This window comes from Pseudopipra pipra, chromosome 2, assembly GCF_036250125.1.
Source record: "Pseudopipra pipra isolate bDixPip1 chromosome 2, bDixPip1.hap1, whole genome shotgun sequence".
Classification (NCBI taxonomy): domain Eukaryota; kingdom Metazoa; phylum Chordata; class Aves; order Passeriformes; family Pipridae; genus Pseudopipra; species Pseudopipra pipra.
The window spans coordinates 65,711,573-65,732,018 of record NC_087550.1 but is presented as its reverse complement, the minus strand read 5'-3'; the positions used below and the strand labels follow the sequence as shown (position 1 = coordinate 65,732,018).

General features: G+C 39.8%; 1 protein-coding gene and 1 long non-coding RNA gene across 17 annotated transcripts in view; one reads left to right on the top strand and one right to left on the bottom strand.

Moving 5' to 3' along the window:
* Positions 1-6,076, bottom strand: part of SUPT20H (SPT20 homolog, SAGA complex component) — a 32,377-nt gene extending 26,301 nt beyond the window's left edge. For all 16 annotated transcript variants that reach the window (XR_010428367.1, XR_010428368.1, XM_064645834.1 and 13 more), the window contains exons 1-5: positions 5,943-6,076; positions 5,196-5,293; positions 2,628-2,663; positions 1,487-1,545; positions 1,336-1,402 (exon numbers count right to left, since the gene is read on the bottom strand). Coding sequence is in view for 14 of the 16 variants with exons in the window: in XM_064645834.1 (XP_064501904.1) it covers positions 1,336-1,402; positions 1,487-1,545; positions 2,628-2,663; positions 5,196-5,198 (165 nt within the window). In the remaining 2 variants the exon portion in view is untranslated. The remainder of the gene's footprint in view (positions 1-1,335; positions 1,403-1,486; positions 1,546-2,627; positions 2,664-5,195; positions 5,294-5,942) is intronic.
* On the top strand, positions 6,074-7,849 carry LOC135409814 (uncharacterized). Its single transcript, XR_010428370.1, has 2 exons — positions 6,074-6,179; positions 6,767-7,849. It is a non-coding gene; the product is annotated as an uncharacterized LOC135409814 (long non-coding RNA).
* Positions 7,850-20,446: the final 12,597 nt, after the last annotated feature.

Below are 20,446 nucleotides of genomic sequence, written 5' to 3'. Positions count from 1 at the left end.
CCTAACATAAGACCAAGGTAAGTATTAACTATCCACATCTTAGTTCAGTGAATAAGGGCTCTACGTACAAACTTGCCTATCATAAGCTTCCAACTCCTCAATAAAGAACTTAATTTTTTATTCAAATCTAGATCAGCAACAATCCCTTTCACCTACTCTGATGTTATAATTCGTTTCACTACTTCAATTTTATTATAGTTGGGTAAGTTTGCCCAGTGCCTTCTAGTTTAGCAAGACCTATTGCATTAAAATCCCAGAGGTTTTCCTAGATTCCAGTCTAGCAAGGCTGATCTTCTCCCTGCTGCTCAAACATTTTACTACTCACTCACTACTGATGTTTTTCAAGTCTATAATTTGCTTAAAACCTCACATCTGTGATTTGAATCAAGATCATATGCTAAATACAATCAACCATATCAGAATCACTGAAAGGAATTACAGGTGCTCAATAACTAATATCTCACGTCCATTTAGCTTCTCATTTGTTTTTATTTCCTTGGAAGCAGCAATGCAGCAGATTCCACAGCTTGTTCTTCTTGTTCCATTTGACATTCATGGTTTAGCCAAGTAACTTGTGCCTTTTTACACCTTATTTAGCATTGCTAAGTCTGCTTGAGCTTCTTTGCTAACGTTATGAAAAAATTTCACAAACTTCTGAGCTTACAAGCTGTTAGAAAAATAAATCTGACTTTACAGCAAAGCATAGAGTCAAAAATTATCCAAAAATTATTTTTTCCTACGGCAGTCATTCGAAGCAATTGATTCTGAAACAGTGATACTGACAACAATGCACGTGGCATTGACATCGGCCCTGAACTTGACCTCAACTGACTTCTGTGACACAGGATTAAGACAGAATGAACAGGTCACTCAAGCCAGTCTAGGCCTTACTGTTCATATTATATCATTCAGTTACTTTAATAGTACTGCTCTCTAATAAACCTGTTAGATAGATCTGTCCATTCCAGACCATTCTTTTGAAATTCTCTCTTTCCATATAAAGAAAAGCATCTCAAGAGTACACTAAATACAATCCTCAGCAAGCATTCTACTTTTTAACCTCTAAAAACACATTTAGGGTTACCAGGTAGTCATTGGCCTTCCCATTACCTTGTTTTTATTTCAAACTGGACTAAGATGATGCTATTAAATTACACAGTTTAGTCCACAAAACTCATAATAATTGTTTCTCCTTCAGCCTTAGCCTTAGGTAGCTACTACAGTTGGAAGAGTTTATTCTTCTTTTAACAAAGAAATTAATTGAAATAAAAAATGCATTTTCTGAACTTGCCTGTTTAGACAGCAATTAAAAGCTTCTCAGCAATTTCCACTTACCTTTATTTCGGGCTCTTTTTCACATTCTTCTGTATATAAATCATAGAGTTTTTGAAACACAGATTTTCTGCAATTAAAAAAGCTTAACATGTAACCAAAATTAAATCAAAAGAAATGCTATTTAAAAACTGAATACTGAAACTCTTAATACCTTCCACTGGATAAATATTTTCTTTTGGGAGGTCTCTGACGGGCACTTTCAATGATATACTACAAGAGAAAAGTAAACCAAAAAATAACATACATTATAAAGATATTTAATTCTATCTACCACACAACTTTAGACCATTACCAGACAGTGTTCCACATATACAGAAAGTAATTAGCAGCTATGCTACATGACTGTTCCAAAAGTGTACTGAACACAATTTGGTCTATGTTATAGTCATCAACAAGAACACAGCTCAGTTTAGTTGTCAAAAGTAGCATTTCATGGCTATGGCATTAGTTGCACACAAAGTCTTGATTCTGCATTCATGTTTTTTAATTACAGCAGTAATTAACACTACTGTACTTTGCTAAGAGATGACCAAATTTATGCATACTGGCTCAACAACATCTACAATCAAGTACTCCTCAACAAAACTAATTTCAGGAAGTTTACTTTTCCCCTTGTCTTTTGCATTTACATTTGTTTTCTCTATAGAGCTGTGCATTATAAATACAATTCACGTTCATTAAATATTCCTATTAAAAAAGAATAAGAGAGATATCATCCTACATTAAATATGATTTATATTCTAATAAAGTTTTTCCTAATCACTGTTCTTTGTCTGAAGTATTTTGATTAACAATTCAAGTTCAGAATTTCAGTGAAGAGAGGATCGCCCACAGAAACATTTCCCATTACAGGAATGGTTCAAGGTAACGTGTCATGTGTCAGCATGAAAGAACATGAATGTGAAGACACTTGCCTCTTTGTTCTAACTGGGCTACCCTTAAAAACAAACAGGATTTTACCATATATTTCTGCCAACTGTCTTGTAGAGCTCTGCCTATTTCACAGCACATAGATGCTAGTTTACAAATGGAAAACTGAAGTCCTGCATAGTCTATCACCATCATACTTGATGTCTGTAGTACAATGGGTAAGAGACAAATATATGACAACAATTGTAGCGAGAATTTTGTAAACTCAGTGTTACATGTATGGGTGATTATTTATACACATACCTATATTTACATAACATGCTTCTCCACTGCTTTTCAGACGAAATAAAAATATCACTTGTATTTTTATAACTGTGAGATGAATATATTATGTACAAGCAAGTAATTTAGCTGCTTCTTACCTCAGCACGATCCAATGCCTGTTCTAAAGCTTGTTGCTGCAAGAATCACAAAGGGGTTTTTCAAATTACGTGACTTGTTTAAACATCCTCATGCATAAAAACACCACATATGGACTTATAATTAGAAGATGTGCTCAAACATTCTTTAGCACATACTAAACAGCTGAAATCTCATGTAACTTTATCACAAGGTTTGGCTAAATTATGTAGCCTTAGAACAATGAAAGGCAATTGAAATTAAAAATAGGAATAGAAATTACACCTAATAAAAGCAGTAACAAATATTAACCGAAACACTTAGCGATGACAAGTAGATAACCTGTTCTCCTTTGTTAAGGTGGTCACCGACGCAACAGAAAGCCTAAGCCAAAGTGTCCCTCAACAGTTGTCTAGGAAGAAAACATTTTAACTTCTAGATACTGGTGCCCAAGTATTAATACATAAAATGGAAATTAAGATCTTTTGTTAAGAATGTTACTTCTGCACACAATACAATTTGAGAAGAGTTTCTTATGACATACTGTTAGGTGGCTAAGGAAAAAAAAAACAGCTTCCACTCCAGATATCCTCTAAAGTAGGCTAAGTCTGGACAACTCTACCAAAACACAGCAAAATCTGGAAAAGCTACTCTATATCCCATTGCGTAGTATACTCAATACCATTTACTTTAATGAATTTAGCTCCTCTGAAATGTCTTTCACTTCAGTATACCTGCAGCCAATATTCCTGTATTTCAAGAAGATCAAAAAGAATAATGAGTTCTTGGACAAAAATTTAACAAGTATTTCAATCCGGAATAAACAAAAAAAGAAAGTCTTCCTTGGCGCCTAACTTTCCTCCTCTGGCACTCACTTAAGCTCTGATGCCTCCTTTGCATCCTTTGTACAGGAATAACATGCAGCTGCTAAATGCACCTGATATGGTTTGAAGCTGGCTCCCTGCCAAGTCTCCAAACCTTACCACAAGAAGTGTCCCCCCCCCAAACCTCAGGGAGAAGAGGGAGAAAAAAAAACTAAGAAAACGCGAAACGAGAGAGAAACAGCTAAAGTGACATATATAAATATATATATAAATATATTTACACTTATGTTACAGTATATACAATTGAAATATATACAATTTCACAAGGGAAAGGGAAGGGGGAAGGGAAAAGGAACAAAATCAAAATAAAATAAAATATATATATATATATCTCCCGATTAGTGGCCCAATATCTAAACAACTAAAAGAGTTAGCAAAGAAATATCTCACTACTCTTCTTGGGACAAGCGAGAGTCGCTCCGGAAAGATCACCGGCAACCTCTGTCTCCCAAGGTCGGCAAGACCTTACCAGGCCTCGCTCCCCAACACAGCAGACTCAACAGCAGGGAACCTGCACCTCCAAGCTGCCGGAAGGAAAGAGAGCGAAGGCCTCTCCTCCTTTCTTCTTATAGTCCGGTTTACGTAAAAATCGTAGGGAATACTGGGTACATCTGGACCCTTCCTTGGTTACAAACTGGTCACCAAGGAAGGCCTAGCCCAAACCACCATAGCACCAGACAATGAAACTGATTCGGGGCAGGGAGGAGAGAGAGAACAGTACTAAGAACTAAAGTCTTGTAGGAGAATGCTTGGGACTTGATCCAGCCCCACGAAAGTCCAGAGAAGCAATGCAATAATTTCAGGGACAGGTGGATAATGCCCTTAGAAACATATTGTAACAAGCTCTATTATTCAGTAAAGCTTAAAAACATTTGTAATAGATATCTCTTCCCACATACATATTTGTGTTATTTCCTCAGTTTAAACCATCCCTATGAGCTGTTCGTGAAAGCAAATACCTTTACTTGAACGTCAAGAAACAGAAGGTGCGTGAGCCATGTCCAATCCAAGGTAGCACCAGTTATTTCACAGATAGGGAATATTTCATATTTTGTTATAATAGAATTCAAGGAAGAAAAACATTACACAACAACAAAGTAACGACAAAGAAATATACAACTAAACCACTCAGGCATTTTACCATTCATCTACAACACACCTAACACAAAATTTCTTACCTGTTCACGAAAAAAGCCATCTACTTAATATGCTATTTATTACTTCTTAGAATCCACCACTACAGAACATGTAAATTTTCAAGTGTCTAGGTGTCTTAATGAAAATGTCTAATACTCATGCTTTCTATTTAAGTCTAGTGGATAACTGCATGATTTCAGATATTCAGTTTCCTGACTGCTTAACATTAGGTAACAATCCAAAGCAATATTAGGACTAGTGAACAGAATACTATGTGGAAGCAGGATTTATATGCACCCAACTGTCCATCAATTGTGACTGAAAACCCACCACTAGCTTCATATGACAATTCCTATGATGCACTGGTCAGTGACTAAGTGTTTAGAAGCATTCACAAGCTATGAAGGAATGAACATACCCCTGAAAAGGAATGTCAGAGCCCAAAAGTGACATGCAAAATAATTTTTTTAAAGAAGATGTGAAACATTGATGGTATTCTCCTCATCAGCCAGACAGCTAGCAGGCTAGAGCAAAAGGATCTGAAAATATATTATCCAAATCGTAACTTACCATTGTAGTTGAGGCTACGTGACCAAACTACAAAAGAAGTACTCAGGGAGTTTGGTGCAGCAGGCAAAGAATCATATTTTATGGTCACACTTGGGGTACTGAAAAAAAAAAACCGAGAAAAAATATCACCCAGAAACTAAATGAGTATTTTATTTCAATATAAGATTTTTCGTAGCTAATTGTACTGAAATGTCATTTGCATAGTATCCTTTCCTCCAAACGTAGAAACAAAAGAGTTCCATACACTGCTAGTGTAGAGGTTCTCCTTCTAATGACTACTACTCCTCTTTATAATCATTTTGCACTAGTTACATTAAATAGCAATGAGCATGTAAGTAAGCTTACAGAGCCAAGTACTCTTCTCTATTGCAGCAGTCTGCCTAGACATCCCACATATCATATCCTCAGATGCACAGAAGGCTAAAATATTTAATGACAATCAGAGCGCTTAGCACACTCCATCAGTTCTTTTGTTTTGCTTTCGAGCAGGTGTTATTCCCAGCCAACACCTCCACTAGCGGTGTCTTCCAGCACTGTTCTGCGATGTTAGTTTAACACTGACTCACGGCAAGCGTCTGCCGGGGCGGAGAGCGACCGAGGGCAGCAGCCGACCAGGAAGGGCCGGGCCGGCCTAAGCCGAGGGCGCAGGAGGGGTCCCAGTCCCGACACCTCCCGCCGCCCCCTCCCCGGCGCGGTCGGGGGAGTGCCATACCCGGGGGACCCCCGCGCTCCGCCAAGCGCAGCTACCTGTCGGCCTGTCCCGCGGAGCCCCCGGCACATCGGCCCCGCCGCCCGCCCGACCATCCACCCCCCCGCTTCCGAGCCACTCCGGAAGGGGCGGGAGCGGCGCCATGGAGAGCGGGCGGGCAGGGCGGGGAGAGAGAGAGCGGCGGCGCTGTTTGCGGGGCGGAAGTCCGGAGGGTTCAGTGGTAAAAAGAGAGCTGGGAGAGTTCTTCGAGGCGAAGGATTAATTCCGTTATGAAGGTCAGAATAGGTTTCCGTGTGTCTCAAGGGTGCTGTAAGGATATTGGAAAGTTTTTGGTGTGTGACTCCCGGCTAGCAGCACGTCGTGGAAACTGGTTTCTTTTGAGAGCAGGGAGGATTCAGACTATCCTGAGCTGGAAGGAACCCACTGGGATCATCAAGTCAAGTTCCTGGCCCTGCACAGGACAACCCCAAAAATCACACCATGTGTCTGAGAACATTGTCCAGACACTTACTGAACTCTCTCAGGCTTGGTGCCACGACCACCTCCCTAGGGAGCCTGTTCAGTGCCTGACCACCCTCTGGGTAAAGAACCTTACTGTAAAATCCAACCTAAACCTCCTATGACACAGCTTTATGCCATCCCTTTGGATCCTGTCACTAGTCACCTGAGAGAAGTCCCTCCTCTTCCCCTCACAAGGAAGTTGTAGGGTAGGATGAGGTCTCCCCTCTGTCTCCACTTCCAGGCTGAAGAGAGCAAGTGACCTCAGCTTCTCCTCATATCGCTTCCCCTCAAGGCCCTTTACCATCTTCTTGTCCCTCCTTTGGACACTCCCTAAAAGCTTAATGCCTTTCTTACGTTGTAGCACCCAAGACTGCATGCAGGACTCGAAGTGAGGCTGCACCAGTGCAGAGAGGAGCCAGACAATCCCCTTGCTCGACTGGCTGATGCCTCCCAGGACACGGTTGGCCCTCCTGGCTGCCAGGGCACTGCTGACTCATATTCAATGTGCCATCGACCAGGACCCCCAGGTCCCTTTTTGCAGGAAACGTTGCCTTATGGGTGGTGTGATAGCAATTCAGGGTCAGAGAGGGATAACCTGGGAAAGGTACGGTGGGCACATGGCTGGGGCAGCTATGCTTAGTATAAGTTCAGTGATTGTAAAGTTTACTCAGTCTTAATGCTCTGTATTTTCATAATTCTTGTTTGAGGTACACAGGAATTATGCTATAGAATGATACTGGGAACATTTAAGCCTCTTTTCTCTGTAATAAATTATTGTGTTTTAGCATCTGCTTCTGGGCAACTTGCTAGAGCTGCTGGATGGTTCATCAGATCATTATGTAAACATTATGCCATCAATTTGAAGTGATAAAAGCTAATTTTAAAATTTAATTAAAAGCCTGCTGTTTGTAAAGTGAAAAAAAAAAGACTGCCTGGTTTTGGGGGTTGGTTTGTTTGTTTTTCCAGAATGTTCAATTTTCTGTAAAATCAGACAAAATAGATAAAGCAGAACTGCTCAGCAGATTTGATATGTTCATGTACATATTGAAAATTTGTTTGATTTATATAGTAAATAGCTAAGGGATTGGAAGCAACTTGAGAAGAAATTTACTGTGACCTCTCCCTCCAGAGAGGTTAAATAATGCCTGTATTGTTTTTGGCAGATAGTTGTCTAACAATGATCAGATCTGTCTGCAAGCAAAGTTAAATAATGTTGTTGTTGGATTTGTAACAACACATATGTTGTTACAGATTAACAAACATCACTATTGCTTGATAAAATGTCTGTATGATAAAGGATTGAAACATCATCATGTTAGAAAAACGGTTAATTTATTATTTGTATTCCTAAAAGAATAAGAACTGGGGAAAAAATATTTTATCTTCCCACAACATGAACAGGAGAGTCGAAGGATGTGGCTAAAATAAACTAGTCCCAGGATCACATGAGATGCCTTCTAAGGGCATCCATACTCTTAAGTATTTCCAAGCTCTCCTAGGCACATCTCCACTATACATGGCACATACTGTCCCTGGGTACAGCACTTACCTGACTTGTAGCATGTTACTTCCAGGCCTTTCTAGAACTTCCAGCTGAGTCATAATTTATTTGCTCACAGCAATAAGTGAATGTTCTACCCTGTGATCCAGCAGCCAGTCCTAGGGGAAAAAAACACACCTAAGACTACCTTTCAATGGCTTTGTTAACCTTGCAGTGCTGACTTGTCCTAAAAAGGAGTGACTTCAAGAAAGTTTAAACGCTGTGAGCTCCAGGTAGCTCTGGACAGAGTGAAGTGCTTCCTGGAGGACTACCCAGGTACTCTGTCCTGGTGCTGACACTGTTTTGATTTTAGCACTGTATTCTTTGTAGCCCTTCTGTGTCTCACAGCATAGCCAAAATGTTGTGAGTCATAATTGGTGATGGTGCCCAGAGTCTCTCAGAGGTTCTCAGTACATAGAATAAAAACCTCTGATGAGATCAGTGTTTTTCAGCTGTGGGCATAAACAAGTTGGACACCTAATTTCAGCAATTGAGAAGCTACTTTATTGGTTTGTTAGGAGCCCATGTTCCTGAACACCAGAGAAAAGGTAATCAGGATCCCATCCTGGTCCAGGAGCAGGTGGCAGTTCTTCCTCAACTCGTCCAGGCGCTTAATAGATGTATGGTACAGCAGTTCTGCAGCTGCATTTGATCCAGCTTTGAAGTTAGCTCACCTTTGAGCATGCAGTTGGGCTACCTTTTAACCTAAATTTTTCTAAACTTCTGCACTGTATGCCATCTGTCAGAGACTGAAGTGTTTGATGATTTATGCATTCTAGGAGACTTTTGCAGGCTTTGACTTTTTGATGGGCAAGTGGGCCCATCCCCCCTCCTCCAGCGCAGAAGATGTCAAGCCCCGAAAAGGCGGGAAGAGCCGAGCTTGCAGGCTTTTGACTGTTACACTGTACCTCTGATGGCCCATGGGAGCCCATCCCCCCCCCGCCTGTCGGGAAAAGGGCGGGAACCAGGCCAGACACAAAAACTCAGCACAGACCCAGGAGATGTTGGAGGCTCGAGGCACGGCCCGTGACACTAACCATGGATATAATAACCCATAATTTCTTGGAGTATGGGGGCTTCCCTCCTTCACCCCCAGCAGATCACTTCACCGCTTCAACTGACAGACATGGAAGCATCGCTGGACCCCGTGGGCGGTGACTATAGACATCTGTCCTCTCTCAGCTTTTCTTTCTCTTACTCTCCCTTGCTCTTATCCTGCCTTTCTCTCCCCTATGCATTTTCTTCCCCCCCCTCAAAAGGTTATCTCTGTGTCACACTGTGGTATGACAGCACCCAAAAATGTTAACTTACCTACTGATTCAAAATTGTTAAAATAAATCTTATCAATATATGTTTTCATACACCGATTATTTAGTGTCATTTCGCTTTAATCCACCCCAAAGGAATTATTGATAAAAACCTGAGTTACCCCCCTCTCCCCTTTTCCTGGGGCGGGTCGTAACACCATCTTCTTCACATTGCCCAGTAACTGTAAAAGTTGTCAGAACATGATTGTCATTGTGAAAGCCACTTTTGGGTCAATTTTGTTGTGAACTGAAGAACACTGGGAATGTGAGAGTGCTAAACTGTTAGCTGGGCTTTGTTTTGAAAGTATTAATTATAATTTTTTTTATTTCAGCTTAAGTCTGTAACTTTCTGTATTTTAACGTGATTAAAGAGTTGAACATGGCAAAATACAGGCATAAATTAAATCTCATTTCATCTCAGCTTCATCTGATGCTCAGAGCAACATTGTGGAGCTCTGGCTCACCACCAGAGTGGCAATCTGCAGGAAGTTCTTGTGTGTCTAAACTCTGTCATGTTTCCCTTGGATTAGACAGGCTACCTCTCTCTGCCCAGCAACATCCTCAGCCCCTTTGAAGGACCTACACATTAACATGTTCTTTTGCCATGGTCTAGCTTGGTGAGCATGATGCCAACTCTTAGTTGACTGTACAATCTGTTACTTCTCAGTGCCCATCTGATCAGGTCTTCTGTTGGCTCACGTTGTGTTGCTTTGGGAACAGCTCTTTGCCAGTGTGCCAAATGCCAGAAAGTCCCACAGGCATTCACTGCAGAGAAACGGTGACTTGAGTAGCTGCAGAAATTTCATAAGACCTCCTTAATAAGGCTTATTTAATAATCCCAATGTCACATTTTCTGGTCCATTCCTCTAGAAAGATTATTGTTATGTGGAAAAAATTATCACTTTACTCTCAGCTATTCACTGTTTGGCTGTAGAAAATGAAAGATTGGCACTTGAGCTGTGTTCTTAGCCTGTACCACCAGGGTTCATGTTTTGAGTGCCTTTTTACTTCACTTTGGGCTGGAATGAGGAGATCTAACCTCTCAAGAGTGTAATGCATAGCCCTGATGTGCCTGAAGACTCCCCAAAATGCCTGGTATCCAAGGCAGAAACATTTTCTCAGACCTCAGCAATAACCTGTGTTATGTTCGGTCTCCTGGAGGGTGTATGACCTTCTTCCAGAGCTGCCTCCACGTTGGGATATGTCTGGGCTGGAGAATCTGGCCAAAGGCATCTCAGTGTTGGATCTGGAAATGGGCTTTCTTCTCAAAAGAGGAACTAGGCATCTTAGATCATGGGTGATTTTGTGAATGCTCTAAACATATTGTCTCTTTATGCCCTCTTTGTCCCCTTATCAGAGACTAATTAATATATATTCCTTAGTGTGTGCAGCTGGAATAAATGATGAACGTATGGTCAACTTTCACACAATGACAGACATTATTATAGTTATGGTCTTGTGAATGCTTAGTGTTATCTGTTCTAAGTCTATTATGGTCATTCTACCATCTTCTGCTTGACTTGGCATATATTAGTCATATGTATTTTACTGAAAATTAGTCTTTTCACTGCAGATAGTTTGTCACTGGAGCTAACTAGCTAAAAATCACCTACATGACAGTAGTAAATCTAAGATCATTAAAACTAGAGGTATAAAACATCAGTGTCAATCAAAACAATTACTTTCTTTATAATTCTATTAAAAATATGCAGATTTTTGGGAGATTCTATCCATGTCCTTATCCTTCTGCAAAGATTGTAGGATTTGTGATGATGGTTTTGAGATAGGAAAGATTGGTGATGGGCATTCAAATACTGTAATACATTTCTGAATTTTGCTATACTTGCTCAGAATAGGTGACTTTTATTCTGAGTTCAGTGATTAAGTTGGGAGCACTGGATGTGCTTTCCTGGTCATTTAGCTACTGATTGTACTAGGTGAACTTCCTCACCACCATCTTCCTTTCCAAGGAATTCTGAGCATCAGGCTGAGATAATTTGAAACATTAACTTCTATATAGCCTTTTCCCTCTTAAATGACCAGAGTGGATTTCATTATGAAAACTGCCTTCCTCAGTTACTCATTCTTTTGGAAATCTTAGACTTTCCTATACCAACTCATATTTTCTTCATTTCTATCCAGTTGTCTTTGTGTTCTCTGTGCTCTCTACAATCCATGTGGAAAAGCCTGAAGACTTTGAAATAGCAAAGCTGGAGGTTTGAAACTGATCTGGGAACCCAATGACTTTTCCAGTGAAAAAAATGGAAAATCAGTCCTCAGGGCTGGTAGTCCCTCTTGTTGCTTGTCCATCTTGTCCATTCTTGAGTGTAACCCACTTAAAGAACGACCGTCAAAGGTATTGGCAAAAAGCAGGTTTTAATTTGAATTTGTGAAAGTGCAACTTTAACAGAGTTTGATGGCAAGGTTCACTCTATTGCTTATTATGTAGATGAAACATACAGAGGAAAATTGAATTGGAATCAACGTAGAATAATTTACACAGAAACTGGGGATTCAAAGATGAAGGTGCAAGGGATATAAACACAAAAGATAAGGGTGCAAAAGGGTTTAGCAGCACTTAATTATTAACTGATTTAACAATTAAAAAGTGATTAAATAGGATTTACTACAATTAAAAGCAGTGACAATTATAGATTCATAATAGCAACATTCATGTCATGATAAATTCACACAGATGCACACAAGCAAAGAGAGGTATACAGCTATATCTAAATGTGTAAAGGTACCTATTAAAAATTCCCTTCAGGTTCAGTGAAATACTCTCCTCAAATCCCTTAACATTCCTCAACAGGCATGGGTTGCACCTAGAGGAAGGCATGTGAGGGGTGGAGTATCAGCCTAGCCCTTGTCATCAGTGACAGTGTTTTCTATATTGCAGACTTGAGGGTTCACAAGTTCTGGGGTGTGTCCCACTCAGAGGGAGGTGCTGGTACAGCCCACTGCAGTCCAGGAGAGCTCAGAGGGCCTCATTTAGGACCACTGTTTATAGGGTCGCAAATTGATTGTCTTTAGTCATCCTCAAAGTTTCCATCCTCAGGTTGGTAATTGCTGAAGTTTCGAAAACATTTGGAAATTGTTTCCAAAAGTCCAGCAAGAATGGTAGTGTTCCACTTGGGCTACCATTCAGGTAGGGAATATTCCAAGACTGTCAATGGATGACTAGCTTTGTTCCCTACCTTGGTCAGGCAGTTAATGGTTCCTGTTATTGTCAGTGTCGTTTCCACCTTTTCCGTTCAAGGGCTCCTGGTATGGTCAGGGGCACTTCACTGTCCAACTGGTACTGTAAAGGGTGCTTCACTGCCCAGCTGGTTTGGTCAAGGCTTGTCAGGAACTCCTGAGATTGTAGAGCAGGCCTGAGGGCAGGCGACGAGGGAGTGTACCAACACATCTAATCACCTTACAATTTGTTCCATCTATTTTTTAATTTGCCCATCGTCTTATTTTCTTATTTGTGCAGCATATGTCATTTAAAAAGCCATCTTTTTAAGATCCCTTATTACCATTCCTCGTACACATGCAGAGCATTTGAAGACAGATGCTATCCAAGAAATAATGCAGTGAGTAATCTTGTAGTTAACTGGCTAAATGTCATTGACAGCTCTTGCTGCCAAACAGTGCTTTCTCCATCAGAACGGGAAATGGCAACAAGGAATACTGAAAGTCATTTCCCCCCATTCCTTCTGTGCTTTCATTAAGCTTTCCATTTTTTCATATATGAGTTTTTGTATTCTGTTTCTCAGGAAACTGTTAACTGAGAACAAGACCCAGTACAGGATTTCAGGCTGGGTCATTTCAAATGCATGAATACTGTGGACCCAGTTTTGCCTCTACCTTTGCTTTGCTGTGTTTGCATTATGAGGGGAAGGCGTTGGAGAGAACAGGCATTCTGCATTTCCTTTTCTGCAAGCCCTTCTAGTGTTGTACTGTCTTGTCTGCAAGATCTCACCATTTTCTATACTACTGGCCTCTCAGCACTAGAAATTTGATATTATAGAATGTTGCCGCCTTGTTGTTTACCCATTTGCCCAGATGGTTTCTGAATGTGTTAAGTGGCACAGGTCCCTCACGGCCACCTGTGGAGTCTTTCTGGTTCCCTATAGAAACAGGCTATTTATTCTTTCTTTTTGATTCTTATTTGCTCTCAAAACTCCATGTTCTGTCAGTCTCTAAATCCAGCCTTGATTCCCTGTAGTCCTCGTAGGACTTCACGCAACTTCTGCAGTCTTGTCAGTTGCCCTTAGGCCCTTGTCATCCCAGCAAACTGAATTCTGTTGTTCGACTGAGCAAGTGTTGTTGTCTGCCCATAACTCAGTGTCCCAAGCTCCTTTTTCTGATAGCAGCATCCCCCTTTTAGACCTCAGTAGGAAACATGATTTTCTTTTGTTTGAGTCAAGAACCTTATATGGTATAACAGATGAGAGGAACAGATTAGAGTCTGTGTACCCCATGCTCCTAAAGGCTAGTGTGCTTTATTACAGAAAGGGCTCTGCAGTGGAAATCCACCACTAGATGAATCAGCACTTGACTTTAGCTGACTCCAGAAAGACAATTCAAGTTTGTTGATAACTGCATTTGAGTTCTTATATATAGATGTCTTCTTAAGGTCCCTCCATTCTTCATCCCTTTCACCATGGCTTTTCTGCCTTGGGTCTTCAAAATTGGTTTGTTTTGTCATCATGGGTAGACTTTGTGAATGAAGATTTGGGGAGGGCTCTACCCACATTTGTTACAAGCTGGTGGCTAAAAAGGCCAATACGAGACAGGCACATCCGGTTGCAAAAGGCACAGCAGAAAGACTCCTTAGGTGGTATATTCTGCAAGGCACGATTCTTTCTGCATTGTCTTTTCTCCTCAAGGGTGATCCTGCGTGCGTTCTCAAAAGCATTCTCAGCGTTATAGATGGTGTGTCTCCAGACCTCCCGACTGGAGGTCAGAGTAGACCAGTTATGTTGATCAATGTGGCCAAGGCTGAGATGTTGTTTCAGGGAGTCCTTTTATCTTCTCTTTGGGGCTCCTCTCTTGCGGCAGCCGGTGGCAAGTTCACCATAAAGCAAGATCTTAGGGAGGCGGTGGTCCTTCATCCTGGAGATGTGCCCTGCCCAGTGCAGCTGTGAGAACACAGAGGCCATGGTTTGTTCTGTAATACTGACAGAACAATACTAGACAATACATTTTAGTTCTCTCAGCATTGTTTATTCACTAAATTAAGCTTTGAAATCAGTTGATCCTACTCTCACAGCCCCACAAGAGGAAGAGGGAATAACTATGCTGCTGCAAGGCTCTTTTGGGAGATGAGCTATGGCAGAAATGTTTGCAATGACTCTTCTTTCCCTTCTGATACTGAGGGAAAATAAATCCATTCCTTTGGAAAGGCGCTTTCCTGCACATGCAACCCCAGGTACCTTCTTGGGACAAAAGCTCTCAGTTTCTTACCTCCCCTTTCTTGCCTACCTGTTGTCCTGAGTGGACAAAGCCCTCGGCAACCTGGTCTACCTGCATAGCTGATCTTGCTGTGAACAGGCAGATGGGCTCTTCAGGACCTGAATTAACTGAAAAAGAACAGTGAGCTCAGTTATCTATAAAAAGGTCAGTCAAAGATTGACTATAAATCTCTGATACCTATAATTAGAGCAATTTTTTCCCAGAATTTCTTAGACAAGTACCAACTTTTACAATATATGTTTCAGTTTGCTCATTGTGTTGAACAATAAAAATACAAGCCAGAAAAGGCAGTGCAAGAATTTTCAGATCTAAGTGTTGTGATGGGACTGCGAGCTTTTTAGCTTTAAAAATTTCTCTGTGTGTGAGAAGTCAGTCTCATTGGTAATCTATAGAAATCGGATTATTCTTTAACAAACTTTCGTTAGTAATATCTGTCTGTAAGTGGATCTGCATGATTAGTACATTTGATGCATTTATGGGAACAGAATACCAGAGTTCTGTAGCCATAGGTGATACACTTGTCCCAATACAAAATTGCAAGGCTGTTTTTTATTTTCTTGTGTTGTTTCAAAATTAAATGGCATGCAGGCCTGTGAATCTGAGTCAGATTCATATGCTCAGGCTGAGACAGTGATTCAAGTATGATCCCTCTCATTTGAGTACAAAAAAAAAAAAAAAGACAGGACAGCATGCTATGAGTAGAAAGTGCTCAAGTCAGATAGACTGTGGGCATGTGATGAAAATAAGGGCAAAGAGACATGAACTCCTGCATTCTAACTCAGTTGTGCCACTGACTTTCTGTGTGGGCTGTTATAAATCCCTGTGATTAACATTTCCTACCCTGGGTATGTACAGCTTCTGCCTATTTTTAAGGTCAGATACACCTTGTCAAGTACAACCATCCACCCTTTTGTAGGTAGATATTTCTAATTTGACTGCTTAAATGGAATTTTACTGTTGGTGAATAGAGATGAACAGCATTCTTATTCAATTTATTTTGTTCACTGAACATTTGTTTTTCCTTCCTGAATGCAGGCAGAGAAAGTTACAGAGAAACCTGCTGATTTATTCGCAGGCAGTAGAGGTCAAGAAAACATGAAATATCGTGGAATAAATGTTTTGAAGTGACTTGGGGTAGGTTTCAGTGTGTAATTAAGACACATAAAATAACTATAAGTGAGGTGGGAGCTTAAGTCTTTGTTACACTCCACAAAGCCTAGAAATCAATTCAGCTCACTCTAAAGTAGGTATTTTGGGTAGGCTGCAGTTGCTTGAAGACTTCTTGGCTGCATTGAAGAGTTCCTCTGACTATGGGAGCATTAGCACTATAGACAACTAAAATTATGTCTCCTCAAACTGAACCTTTATCCCTCAGTTTTGAGATGCTTAGCAGAGATGCCTTAAAAACAGTCTTGGTTTTCAGAATTTTCTGAGTTATATTTAGTGATTTAGTCATCTTTGTTGGGTTTCTGGATGGATTATTAAAGAAGTTGATTTATGATTACAGATTATCTATGATTTCTATCAGACAAATATAACACTTGAAGCTACTCAGTTACAGTCATGTATTATTTTCAATTTTCTCTTCTGATGGAAGTTGCAGTGAAGGTGCCTATAGCTGCACTACCTCATCTACATTGCAGGACACTGTGAAACCTTAGGAAGATGATCAGGGGATTCACATCACAGATGTATGGGACACCTGGAGACAATCTCTATTCCACAACTTCTTCAACATCTCCATCTTGTTCCACCCTGAACTTATTTGCATCTCTAACACTTTACTTTCCAGTCCTGCATAAAAGACTGTCTCACTCCTACCAGAAGCTAATAGACATGAAGGAGGAGCAAGATGGGCAACCTGACCCAGAATGTTTAATTACCATCCCTTCTTCATTGCTTCCCAGTTGTTTGAACTTGACAGCTCCTACTGGACAAAGCACAAACTGTTCAATAGGAGATGAAGTGGGTAAAGACTTGCTTGGATTTCTGTACACAGAGAATATCAGAGAATGAATTTAGGAGCTAACAATCCTTTTCAGGATAGCAAATAAAGCAAGAATTTAATAGCAGATGCTAAATCTGAAATGTCATGGGCCACAGAGAGTAAGCCAGATGCTGAGGTTATAGGACTGATTTTTGGATGGAGTTTTTCTGTTTTCTTGAGAAAGGGAGGGAGAAGGAGGTAAGAACTGAGGAGATGGACAATGGTCAGGGTAGATCAACTCCCTGATGATCTGGAGGCAGGCACGCAGAGTTAGCTTGGGCCAGAGTAGGTCACACAGTCCAGGTTGCACTTGACATATATGAAGGCTACTCTGCCCGGTCTTTTTCTTGCCCTGTGCTTACATAGAACACATTATGAAAATACCAAAGCGTGCTTATAATAATTAATGTCTCATGATGTTAAGTCAATCTGTTGTTTGTGTTTGGAATTGGGATAGCTGTCATACTTTTTCCAAGAGCTAGGGAACCTGTGGTTTGAGAAGTTTGGCACTGTAGGCACTTCAAGGAGAACTTAGGGCAATACAGATACAGCCAAAAATTCAGGTATGAGTCTGTGATGCCAAACTTACATAGCTTATTAGCATATAAAGGGCGGCTTACATTTAGAATATTTCAAGGAAGAGAATTTGTCCAGTGCCAGTTGATCCAACATGACTGATCATAGCAGTCAACTTGTTTTTACTGAACAGTGAGGCTGTCATGGCAAAGCACAGTGGTACAATAAAACAAGGCCCTCTAATTAAGTCAGTGATGTCTGGATGCAAGAATCTCAGTGTAACAAAGTTTAGGAGTCTCTGGAATCCCTAGAAATTTTTGTCAAATTATTCTTAATTTGTTAAAATATAATATGTATGTTTCTATTATGAACAAAATTGATGTGGATAGTGAGTCAATCTGTAATAAGGATAGAAATATGATGTTTTCTTCTCCTTAGAAGATTAAAAAGTGTGTCTTTTATTGTGCTGCTACTGTAATGAATAAACAAAGAAATGTACTATTTCTACATAATTAATTTTTGGATGGGCTGTTTTGACTGAGTGTTCCAGAATTCATAAGAAACAGGCTTGTTGGCCTCGTCTTGCAGTACTCAGAATCTGGAAAACATATTTGCATTTTGAACTTGTACAGATGATATGAAAGTGCAGCACATTTGTCACTCTTTGGAAGAGGTATCTTTGTTTAATTTTTTTTATTATTATTTTTTATTCCAATAATTACGTCCTTGTTATGTTCTGTCTGTCTAGTTTGGTGTGATTCCCATTTGCTTAGTTCACATCGAATCAGAATAACATTAGTTACACTAATGTAGGTACATAATATGACTAAGAGAATCAACTGTATGAATGCTTTCATAAGGATTTATGTGCTGGAGAGTGTAGGATACGTAGGAAGGAGCATAGCAGAGTAACTGTGGCTATCCTATTCAGACTGTCCCTACATTATTTACCCTGTATTGGGAATTTGAAGTAGGCAGCCCTCATTCCTGTCACTTTGTGTCCTTCTTTGGCCTTCTAGATGAAGGCATCTGAATTTAATGTTGTCTCTTGTGTATTTTCTGCAGTCTTCATGTAGAAGCCTCCCATATTTAATTGGAAAATCATTGCAGTAATCTTTTCAGAGTTCTGGATTTAATTTTCACTGTAGGACAAAAATAACAGGAAACCTAAGATTCTCACTCTACTGAATGTGTCAGTGGTTCATAAGCCTTTGCAGGAATCAGGTATCCTTAGATGATAGAAAAATTGGAATGTACTTATCCCTAACCTGATTTACTTGTTTTTCTGAAGGAAGTGATAGATATCTCTTGGTCTAAAGGTAAGTTTACCAAAAAAAGATAAGTTAACCAAACTATGCAGATAGCTAAGAGACTAATAATAGGGTTTACTTAATACAGAGCTCCCAACGGGAATGAGCAGTCATCTGCTGAATGTCAAAACACCTCATCAATCAGAGGGACGTTGGCATAAGGCAAACATAGTACTGCTGTTAGCCTGTAATTAATTTTCAGTTGTTTAATGAAACAGTTAGTCCTTGACTGATTGCATGGCTTTGCTGCAACTTCTACATTTTCCAGCCTTAAATGAAATTGTTTATGAGACTAGATTAGTGTGTTATCCTCCCTGCAATGCTGTTTCACTGAACCACTAGAGGTCAGAGCTGTACTGCTAAAGTACATGGTTAAAAATCATCTAGGAAGAAATACCTTAAGATATTGCCAGAAGTGATAATCTTGTCTGAGACTTCTAAATTGTGGAAATTTAGAATATGTTCTATAATTCAGTTAATATTAAATAATCCGTTGTATTTAATGCTGGTGAAGTAGGACAATTTGGCAGGTATATGGTTAGTGACAAAAAATATCTAATCTCTTTTTAATTCATATATCTCTAAATTTCTATTACATTGCTGTTGCAGTTTTAGTTCCAGCTTTGTGATTCCATTTTATACACTGGTTATTTAAATGTCTACTTAAAGAAGATCAGAGACAGGTATAAAGAGTATTTCTTAGTTCTGTAGAACAAGGGTTAATTCCAGTCATGTCACCTTCTCAGCAATGTTTTGAAGGAATGGGTTACAATGGTAATGGTTTGTAATCCAAAGGATGGGCAATGTCTTTGAAATAACATTTCACACACAGTCCAGGGACTTTTCCACATTACTTGTTGATTTCATAAGAACTGATTTCATCTTGTTATGAATAGCTAAAACACAGCACATGATCAGTACTTTTTTAATATTTTATTCTGCTCTTTAATAGTGTCCCTTTTGTAAAATCCATGCATGCTAAAACAGGTTGACATGTGACATCTGACATGTGTGGCTCTGCAGCAGTGAAGCTGCAAAACCACAGACTGAAGGGACCATGGGAGAGCCAGAAGACTGAATCTGAAACTGAAAGCAAGAGGTTTGAAAGGTCTGATAGTGTTTGTTTTTAACATTTTTCATAGGGTGAAACCCTCCCTCCTCCCCTAAATTTTTGAAAAAGTCAATAATTTAAAATGTCACATATGCAGTTATGTATTTATCCAGAAAAACTAAGATCTTTTTTCCCATGATAATTGGCTTCATTATTCTTCCAGAAATCTTGCACTTACAGAACTTGATTGAATTCGAGCAATGGAAGTCGTTGTTATGTTTCCAAGCACTCTGATAACGATATTTGCAGGAGAATGCAATGTGATGGGTTTGTACATTTGTCAATACTCTCTAGCAAAGGAAATCCCTTTGGCTATGTACTGGGATTTGTTTTCAATTTGTCTTAGTGAACCATAGTTGGGAAAAGTAATGTGGAGTCTTTTAAAATTTTCACAATATTGTAAGATGGTGCAGAACAAACATATCTATCTCTGTCAGCATGAAGGGTGATATATATTGTGATTATTTGCTACCATAAACTTTATTCAACTTCTGCTGTAGCACACTGACAGTCCAGGATAATTTCATTTGTTTTTTGTCAAGCCTGGCTGAGCTACCCTATGTCTCAATATGAACAAACTGCCATTTTGAAGCCTCAGTTGTTTTAAGTCTTTTGACGCTTACATTTTATTTGTCCCATGATGCTGTCTTTCAGGACATCCAATTAAAGAAGAGTTACTTATTCAGTACATCTTTGTCCTACTACTTATGCCAAAATAAATATCAAGAATTGCTTCTAAATACTAGTCATGTGTAGACGATGTAGCTGATAGCCTCAGCAATCTCATACACCTTCCTGCATGTTATA